Genomic DNA, 14,136 nt, shown 5'->3' with positions numbered 1-14,136 from the left:
ATCTGTACGAACCAGAAAATTTACTGGTGTTAAATATACAGAGAATTTTGTAATAACTCTTTTTACAGCGAGTAATTCTTTTTCATTGCTATGGTAGTTTTTCTCAGCTGCTTTGAAACTGCCAGAGGTGTACCTGCAAATTTGTTCTTCGTTTTTGGGGTTTTTAGCTTTTAAAACACCTCCCCAAAATTCATCAGAAGCATCAGTTTCAATAATTAAACTGTCTTCAATGTTTGGAAGATAAAGTTTTGGAAAATTGATTAAAACTTTCTTTATCTTTTTGATGTAGTCTGTATCAGCATTTGACCAATTCCAAATGACATCTTTTTTTAATTTTGTCTGTAAAGGTTTTCTCATGGCTGCAAGTTTTTCAATATATGTTTCAGCATAAGTTAAAACACCAAGAAATCTTTGTAGTTGCTTTTTGTCTTCTAAAACATTTGGAAAGTCATGTAAATGTTCAAGAATATGCTTTTGAGGACAATGAGTACCCTCATTTATTTCTAAGCCTAAAAAATTGATTTTTGTTTTGAAAAGATGAGCTTTCTTTTTTGAAAGTATTATACCATATTTTAAAATAGTTCTGAGAACCTGTGTGACATGAACATAGTGTTCTTGTTCATTTTTGCTGAAGATCATGATGTCATCAACGTATACAGTGCAGAAACCTTCAAGGCCTCGAAGAGCATTCTGCATGTGTCTTTGAAAAATACTAGGAGCTTGTTTAAGCCCAAAGGGTAGTACTTTCCATTGAAAGAGTCCATCAGGACATGTGCAGGCAGTGAGAAGCTGCGATTCTTCATCAAGTAAAACTTGCCAGAAACCTGATTTGCAGTCGAAACTTGAATAAATGTTTTTTCCTCGTAGAAGAGTCAAGAGTTCGTGCATATTGGGGAGATTATGTGAGTCTCCAATAGTTGCATCATTGATTGCTTTGTAGTTGACAACCATGCGCTTCTTTCCTCTTCTTTTCTCTGCTTCTTTATTGACAAGAAAGGCAGGAGACATATGAGGGGATTTTGATTCTATAATTAGTCTCATATCAAGTAATTCTCTCTCTCTCAAAACACCATCAAAACTAGGGGTAACAATTTATGAAACGACGCGACAAAAATACACGAAACGAAACGAAACGAAATTGGTACGAAACTAAAATTTGAATTTGTGTTCGTGTTAGCTCTAAAAAACATGATGTCGTGTTCGTGTTCAAAATTCGACATGAAATTGACACGATTTAGCAGTTCTTTATCGTGTTATATTCGATAAAGTATTCATTAAATAAACTAGTTTTTAGTATATGTTATTTTTGTCGTGTGTCGTGTTTGTCGTTTTTTAATTCGTTCGTTTTCGTGTTAGTTAAAAAAACACGACATCGTGTCATGTCGTGTTCGTGTTACAAAAACCTTATCGTGTCAGAAACACGAAACGATAGCACGATTTGTCACCCTAATCAAAACCTTCAAAGTCAAAATTAAGGAAAAACATCCTAAAAACCATAGTAAAAATATTTATACCGTTATAAACCTCAAAATTCCAAAGATCATCAAAAGTCAAATAATGTATATTCAATACAAAATTTCAAAACCACAATCATCTCAAGCTTAACAAGTCAGCGTCCCCCATTCTTAAAGACTCCCAAGGTAACCCAAGGGAAATATATGTTTATGAAGTATGATACTTGAAAACTAGCATGAATCCAGTTATCTAAATGTAGATACTCAAAGTCATTTCATTTTATTAGGTACAAGGGAACCATCACACAAGTACCAATTAAAGGCTTGCAAGTTGCAAGACACAACTATCATGTTAAAAGCTTTCTAAAATGTTCACAAACATCCGTAAGTGTCCAATCTACACCCGTCATAAAATCTTACCCAATATATGGATTCAGATTATTATTTTATATTTTTTGGATATTAAAAAAAATGAAAATCAAACATTTTTAACTTTTTTCTATGAAAATTTTGACCCCTAAAATGTGTTTGTAGAAACACATTGCCATGTCACAAAAATACACCCTATTCGCAGTTAAACCCTTCTCTATATTCTCAAGTTTTTTTTTATATGACATTCAAATATTTGTCTTAAGAATCGATAGAATCCCTCCCATCTCACTTTATTCCACCTTTTAAGGTGAGTCAATATTAAATTATAACTTTTATATTATTGATATTGCATATTAATCTCTCTTCCAATACAAAATCAACATATTCTATCATGTCCTTCCTTTCCTGCATTATGAAAATATGCCTAGAGGAACCCGTTTTTGCATATGATAATATTCTAATATTTCCTCAATATACGTTCATTGCTATGGACATAATGGTATAAAATAGTTTAAAAAAACACAGGCACCTTTGCATTTTACGAGATTGTTGTTGCATATACATATACATAGACATATGTATTCAAAAATGACTTATTATTTGTCTTGTAAAAAGAATCACACACAGTCAAATGAGCATCATATCAATTCACAACAAATTGCCTCCAACACTGTGAAAACTATCCTCAAAACTCAAACTTAAGAGGCGTTTGAAACAAGCCATGGAATATGAAAGCTATGGCGTTTTTGCCTGAAACAACCAACACATAACAATTAATTCACTACACACTTAACTGAATTGTATAACTTTTGACTTGAGGAACTTGATTGTTTCTTTCTTTTTTTCTTTCCACTAGGTTAAGTGGCTAAATAGGAAATGATGTATGTCTGGATAAAGTGTTGTATGCATAACATATGGCCTGTTTCTTTCTTGTCTGAACAAGACTAAATGACCATTTTACCCTTACATTTCAAAAAACAAATTTCACAATATTCACCAATTTTAACGAGAAAGTTGGGATATTAAGCCAGATGTTTCTATTTTTAGTTAATGCAGAAAGAATGACTTAATATAGAAAGCAATGAAAATTAGCTTTTCAGCATTAACTCCAAACTTTTACAAACTTTCTCAAATATATTTTAAAACATCATTCATTCAGTCTTCAAAAATACCTTTTGAGATACTTCTTGTGAATCTTCATGGCCTCTGTGCAAGTTTTCTTGGCATCCATATTCCCAGAAATGTCATTTAATATCTGCACAAACAAAACCGAAATAATTCAAGAAAACCACATCACGTAAAATAATAAACCTTTTTTTTTTTTTTTAATTTTGGGTTTAAGTTCTCTAAATAAAGTCAAAGGGTTGACCTTTACGACATCGTCTAGTCCCCTAGCTTCAGTCAACAACTTGTCACTCCTGTCCTTAAGGACACTTGCTACAAGAAAAACAGAAATCGGGAGAGGTGAAACGGATCCGGGTTTGACCCGGGCCTGGTTTTTCCTATTTGCTCTTTCATACTTTCCATATTGGCGAATGGCTTTTCTTTTCAATCTAACAGTATCTGATTTACTGTTTGTTTCATCTCCTCCCTCATACAATGAGAAAAGCTCCGGATTGTATTCCAATGCCCACATCATCTGTTGGGGTTCAAAATGCAAAATCATACAAACTTCAAGGTCAAAATCATAAATAAATTAAAAAAAAAAAAATTATGACTTTATGGTATAACTTTTATTACCTCCCATAAGTACAATGAATCTCCAAAAGAAAGTTCTCTTCTGAACAACACCATAAGCATCCGGAATGCAAATAGGTATCCACCTCCACCTAGGTGTTCTGTAATTGTATATTTAAAAATGAGAAAACATTTCATTTCACAACATATTTGTAATTTAAATCAAAAGTATGTATCAATCTAGGAAAATATTTGGTTATTTGAAATTTGACCTAAGTGACTATGAAGTTTAGGATCAACAACTTGAGTAACATTAGCCAAGCTATCAAGTTGTGTCTCTACCCCAACCGAATTTCCTGTGCACCTGAAATTCCCTCTCTTTTCAAGAGTATAAAGAATTATTAATCATCAAGAAAGTATAAATAAATAAAATTGGGAGAAAAAATATATATACACTTACTAATCTTCGCATTAAACGTTCAAAGCACCAAAAAGCATCTGCTTCATCTTCAAGAAGCATAATCATGGGGGAGCAAAGATCACTCATTCCTGATTTGTGTATTGGGGTTAAAATTGGAATCATGAAAGATAATAAATATATATATATATATATATATATATATATATATATATATATATATATATATATATATATATATGTTTGATGATATAAATATATAATTAAATACCTTGACCATAACCGACATCTTTATCAAACCAAGCATAGACTGCAAGAATATCCCAAAGTTTTGCCAAATTTTCTTGTTTTTCATAAAACATTAGTGTTCTATCTGTGCGAACCACATCAAGACCTGATAAATTTGTAATTCAAAAGAAGACAAGTTATATAATACTTTTTAAAAAGAAAAAAACAAAAAAGAAAAAGGTAAACTGAGACCTATTATAGATTGAATTGACTTTGATGCAATTTTTTTTGGCTACCAAGGTGTTGTTTCTTTTAGACTTAATGAACTTAATGAGGACTGGATAATAATCTGCTAAAGTTTCTTTTTGGGTTAAAAAAGATTGACAAGTGACCATTTTTCCAACAATTATCAAAAAAAAAAACACCCATTTTGCAAAGTGGGTTTTACAATTTTCGAAATTGCTTTAGTAAGGCCCCCACCACATTAAAAGAACCTTAAAAAAGTGAAAAAATATGTGATTTTCTTTGCAAAATGACAGCATCATTTCGCAAAATATTATTTCATTTTGCAAAATGGTTGGTTATTTTGTGATAAATGTTAAAAAAAAAAAGTCGTTTTCTTAAAAACATCCTCCCAATTTGGTCATTTTTGTGATTAACCATTCTTCTTTGACTTAAAGTGAAATAAAAGAATGACCTAATAGAGAAAGTCAGGGAAATGAGGCTTTACCCATTAATTCCTAACTTTTTTTTTATCCAAATAACACTTTATCTAGACAACACTTAATGGGGAAAAAAGTAAGAGGGACTAAGACATGGTATAAAATAAAATACAAACTAATAAATAAAAAAAAAAAAAACAAATATATAGTTACATGATTCATAGGAAGCATGTGATTATATTTCTATATATCAACCTATTTGATGTAGAGCCAGCTTCCACTGAATTATTTCCTTGTCATGCTCCCGAGCAACTGCAGATACACAACTCAGTGGATTTCATTGATAAGAAACTCAAACGAGCATTAATAAATTTAAAGCTCAAGAAATTTAAAATTACCAGTTTCTTGAGATTGCAATGTTGGAGGCTTTTCAGGATTTGTTCCTAAATCCACATTAGGATCTTGAATTAGATCCCCATTTGCTGTGATCACACGTGCTGTGATGAATTTCCCACTTCCAACAGTGGGAAACATTCGGCTACATGATTCTTTCAACTCAGCATATTGCTCCCTGAAGGCATAAAGAAAATATAAAAATGAAAGCAAACCAAAAGTTACCTATTTACCCTTATCATGATCTTATTCATGGCATTTGATTGGGTCAAAAAGCATACATTTTTTCCCCTTTATTGAGCAGTATTTTGGATATTTGACACATAAGTTCATTGGTAGATATATTATAAGAAGAAAAGATAATATTACCTTCGTCTTTGTCGTATTTGTTCTCGTTCTTCAAATGTGCTTTTATGATCATAACAACCGAGAAGAATTTCCCACACTTCTCCTCTAATTGATGGATGAATCCCCTAATTTTCATCAATGTACATGAACAAAAGGTGAATGAGAAACAAACAAATAAGACAAAACAATGTATAACAAGTTGTATTGTGCTTTGCGTGCATTGTGTTTTACGTGCATTGAACTAAGACTATGTCAAAGGACAAAAGAAACAACTTTTTGGACTCGCTCTTGACCTTTGTTCATTGCAAAAGACTAAATACCCTCCTCATCATCGTATCACTAAACAAATTTGAGGAAAGATGTAGAGAACTTACTCCATGATAGATTCGACTAAGGCACTTGCCTATATCAAGACAACCTTCATCTGTAAATGAAGCCCGCCACCTTTTTTCACTGAGTGTCTTTCCGGCCTTAATAAGTTGATAAAAAAAATTGAGAAGCTTTAGTAACAATTTCAAGAAACCGATCATGATGATGACAATTGATATATGTATAAGAAAGAAATAATATGTAGATTAAATAAATCTATCAACATCAAAGAAAGTCACATCCCAACAATAATTATAAGTGTTAATTTCTCCTGCTAGATTAACTAATTCATCAAAAAAACACCAGAATCGATCAAACAGCTGGCGTAGGATTATTGAAGATCGAATAATACTGCCTAAAAACAACAAAAGTTTCAGAAAAAAAAGGGCTAGAACATAATGAATTAAACAGAGCAGAAAGCAAGAATTTCACCAATATAAGATCGTTCGATAGGGCAATTACCCAACTGGGTTAATTGGCTAACAAAATTGATCCGATCCTTAAAATGAAGAAAGGGTTTTACCTTGATTCTAAAATTGGTTTTGGGACCATCGGAAAATCCAGCTCGAACCTCGTAGAATGAATCAGTTGGTAGACCTGGGTCTTTTCGTAAAATGTTCATCATCTATTGCAAACTTTTTTTCTTCAAAACCAGATCTAATAATGGGGGGTTTTGATTTTTGATAATCTTGATATCAAATCAATTGATTGAAGGGCAACAGCAACAGCAACGCCCACCCCATCCACAACCACCTCAAGAAACAAAAACCCAAATGAGATCTTGACACACAAGCGATGGCGCCAAAGTTGTTCGGGTTGGGTGGTGATGAGGAAGGGGTGGCGTAAGGGAGGAGGTGGTGGTGTGGTGGTCGTTGGTGGTTGGAGGTTGGTTAGTGCTCCTACCTGTCTATACAAGTTGTATACTTGTATAGAAAGGAGAAGAGGCCGCGGTCAATGTATTGACCTTCTTCATCGTTCCCTCCAGGCCACCATCGATTCACTCGTTTTAATGTTTTCCCGTCAAAATCATATAGTTGAAAATTTTAGTGCGTTGGTGAAAAAAATCATGTGATGTTACTCTCTTTATTAAATTTTATTAAATTTGAGAAAACATTTATTCATTAAATAACATTCTCATTTTAAAGATTTTGCCTGGCTCGTTAAAAAAATTCTATTTATATCCATATTTTCTTTTAATAATTCATCTAACCGTAAATTTTCAATGTAAAAGTTAAAAGTTAATGCCCAACAGAGTACAAGTCATGCACTCAGCATCAAGGCGACCTGACATCGCAGTGATGCGGTGAACACCATCCCTCTGGTATGCGGTGGTGTGAAGGAGTCCCTACGGAAGAAAAAAGCATTGTACCTATCTTTTTTTATTTCATATTCCATATTATTGTAGAGTACAATTTCTCATTGTTGTATATTTTGACGGAGTAACATGTGACAATTTTTTAGGGATGGACATGGGTCAGTTTTCCTGGATTTTTTTGTTAAAACCGAACCAAACCGTATAAAGTCAGCTATTTCGGTTTTTAAACATCTATGGCTTCGGTTTTTGCATGGAATGTTTTTTCGGATTTTCAATTCGTTTATGGGTTTCAGTTTTAAAACAATGCATAGGTTTGTCAGTTTACGGGTTTTTAGTTTTAAAACGGTAGGTTCGTGAGTTTATGGTTTTTCGGTTCAAACCACAAAAAGTACATTGCTATAAATGGTACCGTACCCAATTTAAATATAATAAAATAATCGTTATGAATTCTACAACCAACTTAGACACTAAGCGCCTAAGCGGAACGAAAATTAGGACGAACGACGAAGGAAATAAAAGGTTGACATTGAATATATATATATATATATATATATATATATATATATATATATATATATATATTTGTAACATTCCAAAAATACCAGTAAATGTTTTAATTTTTAAAACACCCAGAAGATACAATCAATTGTTCCAAAAACCAACCACAATATAAATGTTCTCAACATCAGAGTAAATTCAAATAACAATTCGGAATAAAAATCGAGTGCATGTTGTGCAATCATGTTAGGTCCTTCCCTTTGGAACCGAATGTACCTGAAAAGTTTAAACCACGAAACCATAACCACAAAGTTTAGTGAGTTCCCCAAAATACCACATATCATACATAACATCGCGCCCCACCCATATAACAGGCCCCACCCACATAACATGCCTCACCTACATAACGGGCCTCGCCGACATAACGGATCTTGTCCAGCATACAATGCAAGAGTCACAAAGACACCTAACATTCTACATAGTATAATGAGAAGACTTGTCTTGCAGACATAGTCAACAACTATAATCTCTCACAGTCAATGAATCGGGTGCCATACACCTCCTAATAAACCATAAAAGGTAAACCCTTAGTCCACCCTCTAAAACTAGCCAAATTGCCACAAGTCAACCAAGTCAAAGTCGTCGGTCAAAATCAACTTCAGCGAGTCTTCACGTCGTGGCAAAGTAACGACAAAATAGCCAAGTATCCTCAGTCGCCACGTCGTGGAAACTGGGTCTCAACATCTTAATGGATTAAGTTTTTTTCCTTCCACTCCAAGCTCAGATTTATTCTCTCTCTCAGGGTCTTGATGGATAAAGTTTTCAACTTTATCCATTGAGACATCCCAATAAGTCAAGATCTTTAAACCTAAGTCCTAAATAATAACTTAAGGCATGAACTAATCCATTAAGCACTTATTCACCAAAGTCACAACTCCATAAATTCTAGAAGGATTTCCTACACCCAAATCATCATAAAAATTTATGCTTTATGGGCATGCATGTCTCTTCCAAACTAGGTCAAAACATGGAAGAAGTAAACTCAAACTTGTGCATGAGACTAAATACACCATAGGACCCTAGATCCGGAACATATAACCCTAAAAAGGACCTCAAGGATCCATAAAGTTGCCAACTTTATGGAATCCATTCCTCCAAACTTCCTCAACATGAAGAAAAGGAACAAGGAGCCTAGATCTAGAAACATGCTGATGGGTTTTAAGCAAAAGAACATCCTATGTGCACATGCAAAACCCTAAATATTTGGATCTAGGTTTCTCTATTATATATGCAAATTCATCCAAAGCTTGTAAACCCTAATCTAGCATACAACAAAACTAATTGAATATCAAATAAACTAGTTAGATGAATACCTTGATTGTTGATTGTAGATCTTGAAGCTTTGAGAACCTTAGCACTCCAAATGTTGTGCCTCTATTGAATCACAAACACCAAAAGCAATTGGATGAAGCAAGATAGAGAGAGAGGAGATGGAAAAATCGGCTCCAAGACTCCTAAGGTTTCAGTGTAGCCGAAATCTCATGCCCAAGGGGTCTTTATATAGGTGGGTAAATTTCGGTTTTAGTGATTATCCTTATCTGGTTACTTAGCCACCAAGCAGCCCAAGGATAATTCTAGAACCCCCTTGGACGAATTCCTAAGGCCTATCCTTAGAATTTGTCCACCCTATACTCTAGGGTTTCCTCACCCAACTTTGCAACTATCACATAATTATAAGTTCAGTCCCCTTAATTCAATTAACCTCTTTTGATCACAAAATTAATTCTTAATTAATTCTTGAACAATGTTAATTAATTAAATATGATATCTCTTTTAATATATTATTCTTATAATATATTAATAAACCATAATAACCTCTTTTTCTATTATTCACCCAGTCAAGTTGCTTCGGTGAAGGCAACCTAAAAAGACCATGCAACAACTGATGGGTTTTGGTCATAAGACATCTTATGTGCTCATACAAACCCTAATGCTTGGATCTAGGTTTCTCTATTGTACATGCAAGTTATCCAAGACTACAAACCCTAATTCTAGCATTCAAATAATCATATTAACATGAGAATAGGTTTATAATGTTACCTTGATTGTTATGTAGTAATAACAATCCCAAATCTCCTTGTATTGACTTTGGAAGGCTTAGAGTCACAAGTGTCACTCCTCTAATGGCTTACAAACACCAAGAGCAAATGGAGAAGGTATAAAGAGAGAGGAGAGGTATAAGATTTCGTCCCTAAGAAGCCTTGGGAAGGTCTGGACGAATTATGAGCCAAAGGAGTGTTTATATATAGGTGTAGAGATAGGGTTTCAGTCCTTATCCTTATCTAGTTGCTTGTTTACCAAGCAACCCATAAGATAAGCCTTGAATCCTTATCATAGTAGAATTCTAAGGTCCTTATCACCTCAAATTCGTCCAACCTATCCTTAAGATAATCCTTACCTTATTTTGTAACTATCACATAATTACAATTCAGCCCCTCTAGTTTAATTAATTACATTTGACCACAAAATTAATTCTTAATTAATTATTGACCAATATTAATTAAACAAATATGATTTCTCCTTTAATATATTATTCTTATAACATATTAATAAATCATAATAACCTTTCTCTCTCTCTATTTATTTCTCCAATCAAGTTGCTTTGGTGAAGGCAACCCAAAAGGACCAGCACCATTGGGTCAAGTACATACCAAAATAGTTATGGACTTAGACACTAATCCAACAGTCTCCCACTTGGATAAGTCTAATAACTATTCTGTGTATAACTTCAGATCCTGATCTGCAATCGTAGCTTTCCAAAGCCGTTGTCAACTCTGATCCTATCAGATACGCGTGTCCTTAGATAAGGGATCATATATTCCTCCATTCTAGATATCATATGAGATATGATTTCAAATCATTCTCTTTGTACTATATCTCGATTCCCAATTTATGACGACTGACTAATTGAACAAATCAAATTAGCCCTAGCCCGGCCGAGCATTTACGTTTGTCATCACTAAATCATCGAGGGGCCCAAAGATATCGCTTTTATCCTACTTTGGATAAAAGGAACGGATAAACTTTGATACAATGCTTGCTTGCACTCACTCACCGAATCACACACAACAATATGTTTTATAGCACCAAGTTACTGGTGCGTTTACATATTATCAATGTGCAACCGATTTGCAAGATACAACTCACACATCTCGGTTTCAAGAATATAAGATGTTATCGTCTCACCAATCACTCGTGATACAATTCATGGAGTGATCCAAGTGAGCGTGGGTTTAATCCAATGCTCAAATTCATATTCATAAGCACTCATGAATGTTGCAACAAACCTTTGCTATGTCTAATACGCTATAGACAATCTACAAACCAATTCATGACAGTCTTCATTCATACTTACTTCCAACGTATGACTAACTGTGGTCCGTTTTAATAATTCGATTATTCTTAATAAACTCAATTATTCTGGAAGTCAAAACATGCAAAGTGAAACACAAGAATAATACTAATCCCATATGGCCTCAAACCTTTGAGTATAAATAAAACTCCTTTTATTTATCACCATATCGATTACTCATTATTTGTCGTTTCGGGTAATCAACTTTTTACTTGAATTACAACACTTGTCCCATGCTCCTAGCATGCACACAATGTTTACCTATGGTTCTTACTTTGTGAAATAGATCACATTGAACACATTTCCAATCATTCTCATTTCACAACTCCAAATCCTTTTTCATAAGTGTAAGAATATCAAATTCTTGCTACTTATAGAATATGCTAGATTCTAACACTTTATGTAATGATCCTTTCGTAATGTCACTGCACCAAAGTCACAAAGACTATTGCCAATGATATTACAAAGTTCTCTATTGGATATTGTTACAAGACAATTCCTTAGATATGATGTCTCTCACTCAAAGTACATTCCTTTGAACATCCTTTGCATAAAAGTTTCTAATCTAGTCATAGATTTTCAATATCCAATTCTCAATATGGACACGTTTCCATATTTTCCATATGACAACTCATTCTTAATAGAATCTTTTCTATTCATAATAATGTTGATATGGTCCATTCAATACCATGCTTCCAACTACTCACAAGCAACCAATCCTCGTCGAACTTGGATTGTCCTTTGATAGTTGTTTAATTATTTTAGTCCAAACCGATTCTAGTCCTTTTTTCCTCTAAATGCGCTAGACATTTGGAAAATTTTAGAATGGTCAAATATTAAAGCATTTGCAATCGATCCTATACCCGAAGCGTATGGGATACGATGCATAATGTTTTATTTGCTATGTTCTCAAAATTCGAATTGTGAAGAGGAATTCCGTAATCATAATCGAAATTTTAAGAACACACTATGTACCTTTGACTAAATTTATTAACATTCCACAACCTAAGCCTTTAGATTTGAAATGAAGCATAATATTATCTCCCTTAATTATAGCAAAACAACTTTACAACCCTTACGACTTTGCAAGGTATAACTCTTGTTTTCTATAATTAATATTGCCAACTTGCAATACGTGCCTTAATAATCATACATTCATAACTTTTATGCTCCCACTATCATGATGATTATTATAAAACATAACACTTATGCTCCCACTAGCTCCGACATGTATTCATAAACATCTTAACTTCCAGAACGACAATACCTATTGAATTTCTTAAGTCCATGTTTCTAATACTTAATGCTTTGATAATCTTTTATCAAGGCTTCTTGAACTTATACACCTTTGCCTTCTATAGTTCATATGTGTGTCTAAACAATTAAGACTAATTGCCAAACCACACAATTCAAATTATGGAAAGGGATACCGTAACCATAATCAAATTCGAGAATGCAATTTTACAATCACTATTTTCTTAAAATCTTTCTTAGTGAAAGCATTTCCTCACAATCATTTTCATGAAGGAGGAAATCTTATGACACTTAGATTTAAACGGTGTATGTGTTCCTATCCATGTGAATTTGTTAAAACCAAAGTTTACGATAAATTCAAACTCATATGGACCGAACTTTCTTAATCTCGATTTCTTGCCTTATGGTAGCACAACTGCCCACTATGTCTTCCAAGTAGTTAAGCAGCTCACCCTTTCCTATCAATGTACCTTTCATTGATTAAGGTGCCTTGCCTTTTATGCGTTCAACATGAGAACTCATAGAACTCACATGCATAATTAACTTAATTGGAATAGCACAGAAACAAAATAACGTCAACACGATAGGTTGTTAACCTTAACTCATGTGCTAGTGATGATCGATAAGGTTTATTTGATTTGTTCTTGAAACTTTTCAAGACCATTAAGACTCCCACTGACTCCTTGACATATAAGATTCTTTTGTCAATAAACATTTATTGACAAACAAATATTCAAGAGTTAGTGTAGTTTTTATCATAACATTTCATAAAATGGTCCTAGTTGGTCTTTGTCTTATTCAAGACATCACAACTTTCCATATTTGATGAATGTTATAAACCTTTAATACTTTTCACTCATTGTCACAATCTTAACTTTAAGACTTGTTATTGGAACGAAGTATGATAGACTTCTTGATTTAACCATTTCTTCAATCCTTGATTCCTCTTCTCAAACATACAATTGTACTAAGACTCACTTAGAGGATCAATTGAGATATGGTTCTTAATCATTAAGACCTATCATAAAGCATAAAATCTAATCTCCCTTCTTCTTAGAATGGAGAAACTCTTATCTTTCTGCCTACTTGATTCTTCTTATTCGTTCTGCTATTGATTTAAACTTTTTCAATCAATTCAGAATTACACTTAATCTTGTAAGTATAATCATATTTACTAAACCTTTAGTAAATCATGAAATATATCTTTGTTACTCTTATGGTGGACTTGATCAATACGTAACTTTGTGTATTCGATCTCCAAGTTCTTCACTTGACACTTTGTCAATGAATTAGTCTAATTTCCAAATATGAAATTTCTCATTCATCGTGCAACCAAGTTGCATGATTCCAAGTTTCTGTCCAATTGAAACTTGGGCGATGAGAAACTCTCCCTATTTGGTAAATTCTCGACTTTCCATAATAACATCAAATTTTCATATACGCCATTGCAAGGATAATATAAAATCAAAATTTATTTTATTGCGGAAAACATTTTGTCCTTACAATGCAATTCATTGAAAAACTATGCTAATACATCTTTCTTAGCAATCTAATTCTAACTCTAAGTAGTAGCTCAAGAATCTAATCTTCGAGAAATGCGATCGAAATCCATTCCTTCACGGTTAGATTTTGCTCACTTCTTCCCTTAAGCTTCCTTTCTTTTCTTCGATCCTACAAAACATCAATTGTAATCTTATCACATTATGTATTAAGAATCTAGAATAGAAGCTTAAAAG

The 14,136-nt window shown here is 33.3% G+C and overlaps 1 protein-coding gene across 1 annotated transcript; it reads right to left on the bottom strand.

Moving 5' to 3' along the window:
- Positions 1-2,336: 2,336 nt before the first annotated feature.
- On the bottom strand, positions 2,337-6,936 carry LOC111877307 (rab GTPase-activating protein 22). Its single transcript, XM_023873832.2, has 12 exons — positions 6,445-6,936; positions 5,927-6,022; positions 5,574-5,677; positions 5,210-5,382; positions 5,067-5,123; positions 4,193-4,315; positions 3,964-4,052; positions 3,776-3,881; positions 3,567-3,664; positions 3,196-3,465; positions 2,999-3,081; positions 2,337-2,576 (listed from the first exon to the last, which is right to left on the bottom strand). Exons 1-12 carry the CDS (start codon positions 6,544-6,546, stop codon positions 2,525-2,527), a joined length of 1,353 nt encoding a protein of 450 aa, XP_023729600.1. The 5' UTR covers positions 6,547-6,936; the 3' UTR covers positions 2,337-2,524.
- Positions 6,937-14,136: the final 7,200 nt, after the last annotated feature.

Source organism: Lactuca sativa, chromosome 7, assembly GCF_002870075.4.
Source record: "Lactuca sativa cultivar Salinas chromosome 7, Lsat_Salinas_v11, whole genome shotgun sequence".
NCBI classification, from domain to species: domain Eukaryota; kingdom Viridiplantae; phylum Streptophyta; class Magnoliopsida; order Asterales; family Asteraceae; genus Lactuca; species Lactuca sativa.
This window is presented reverse-complemented; position numbering and strand designations above follow the sequence as displayed.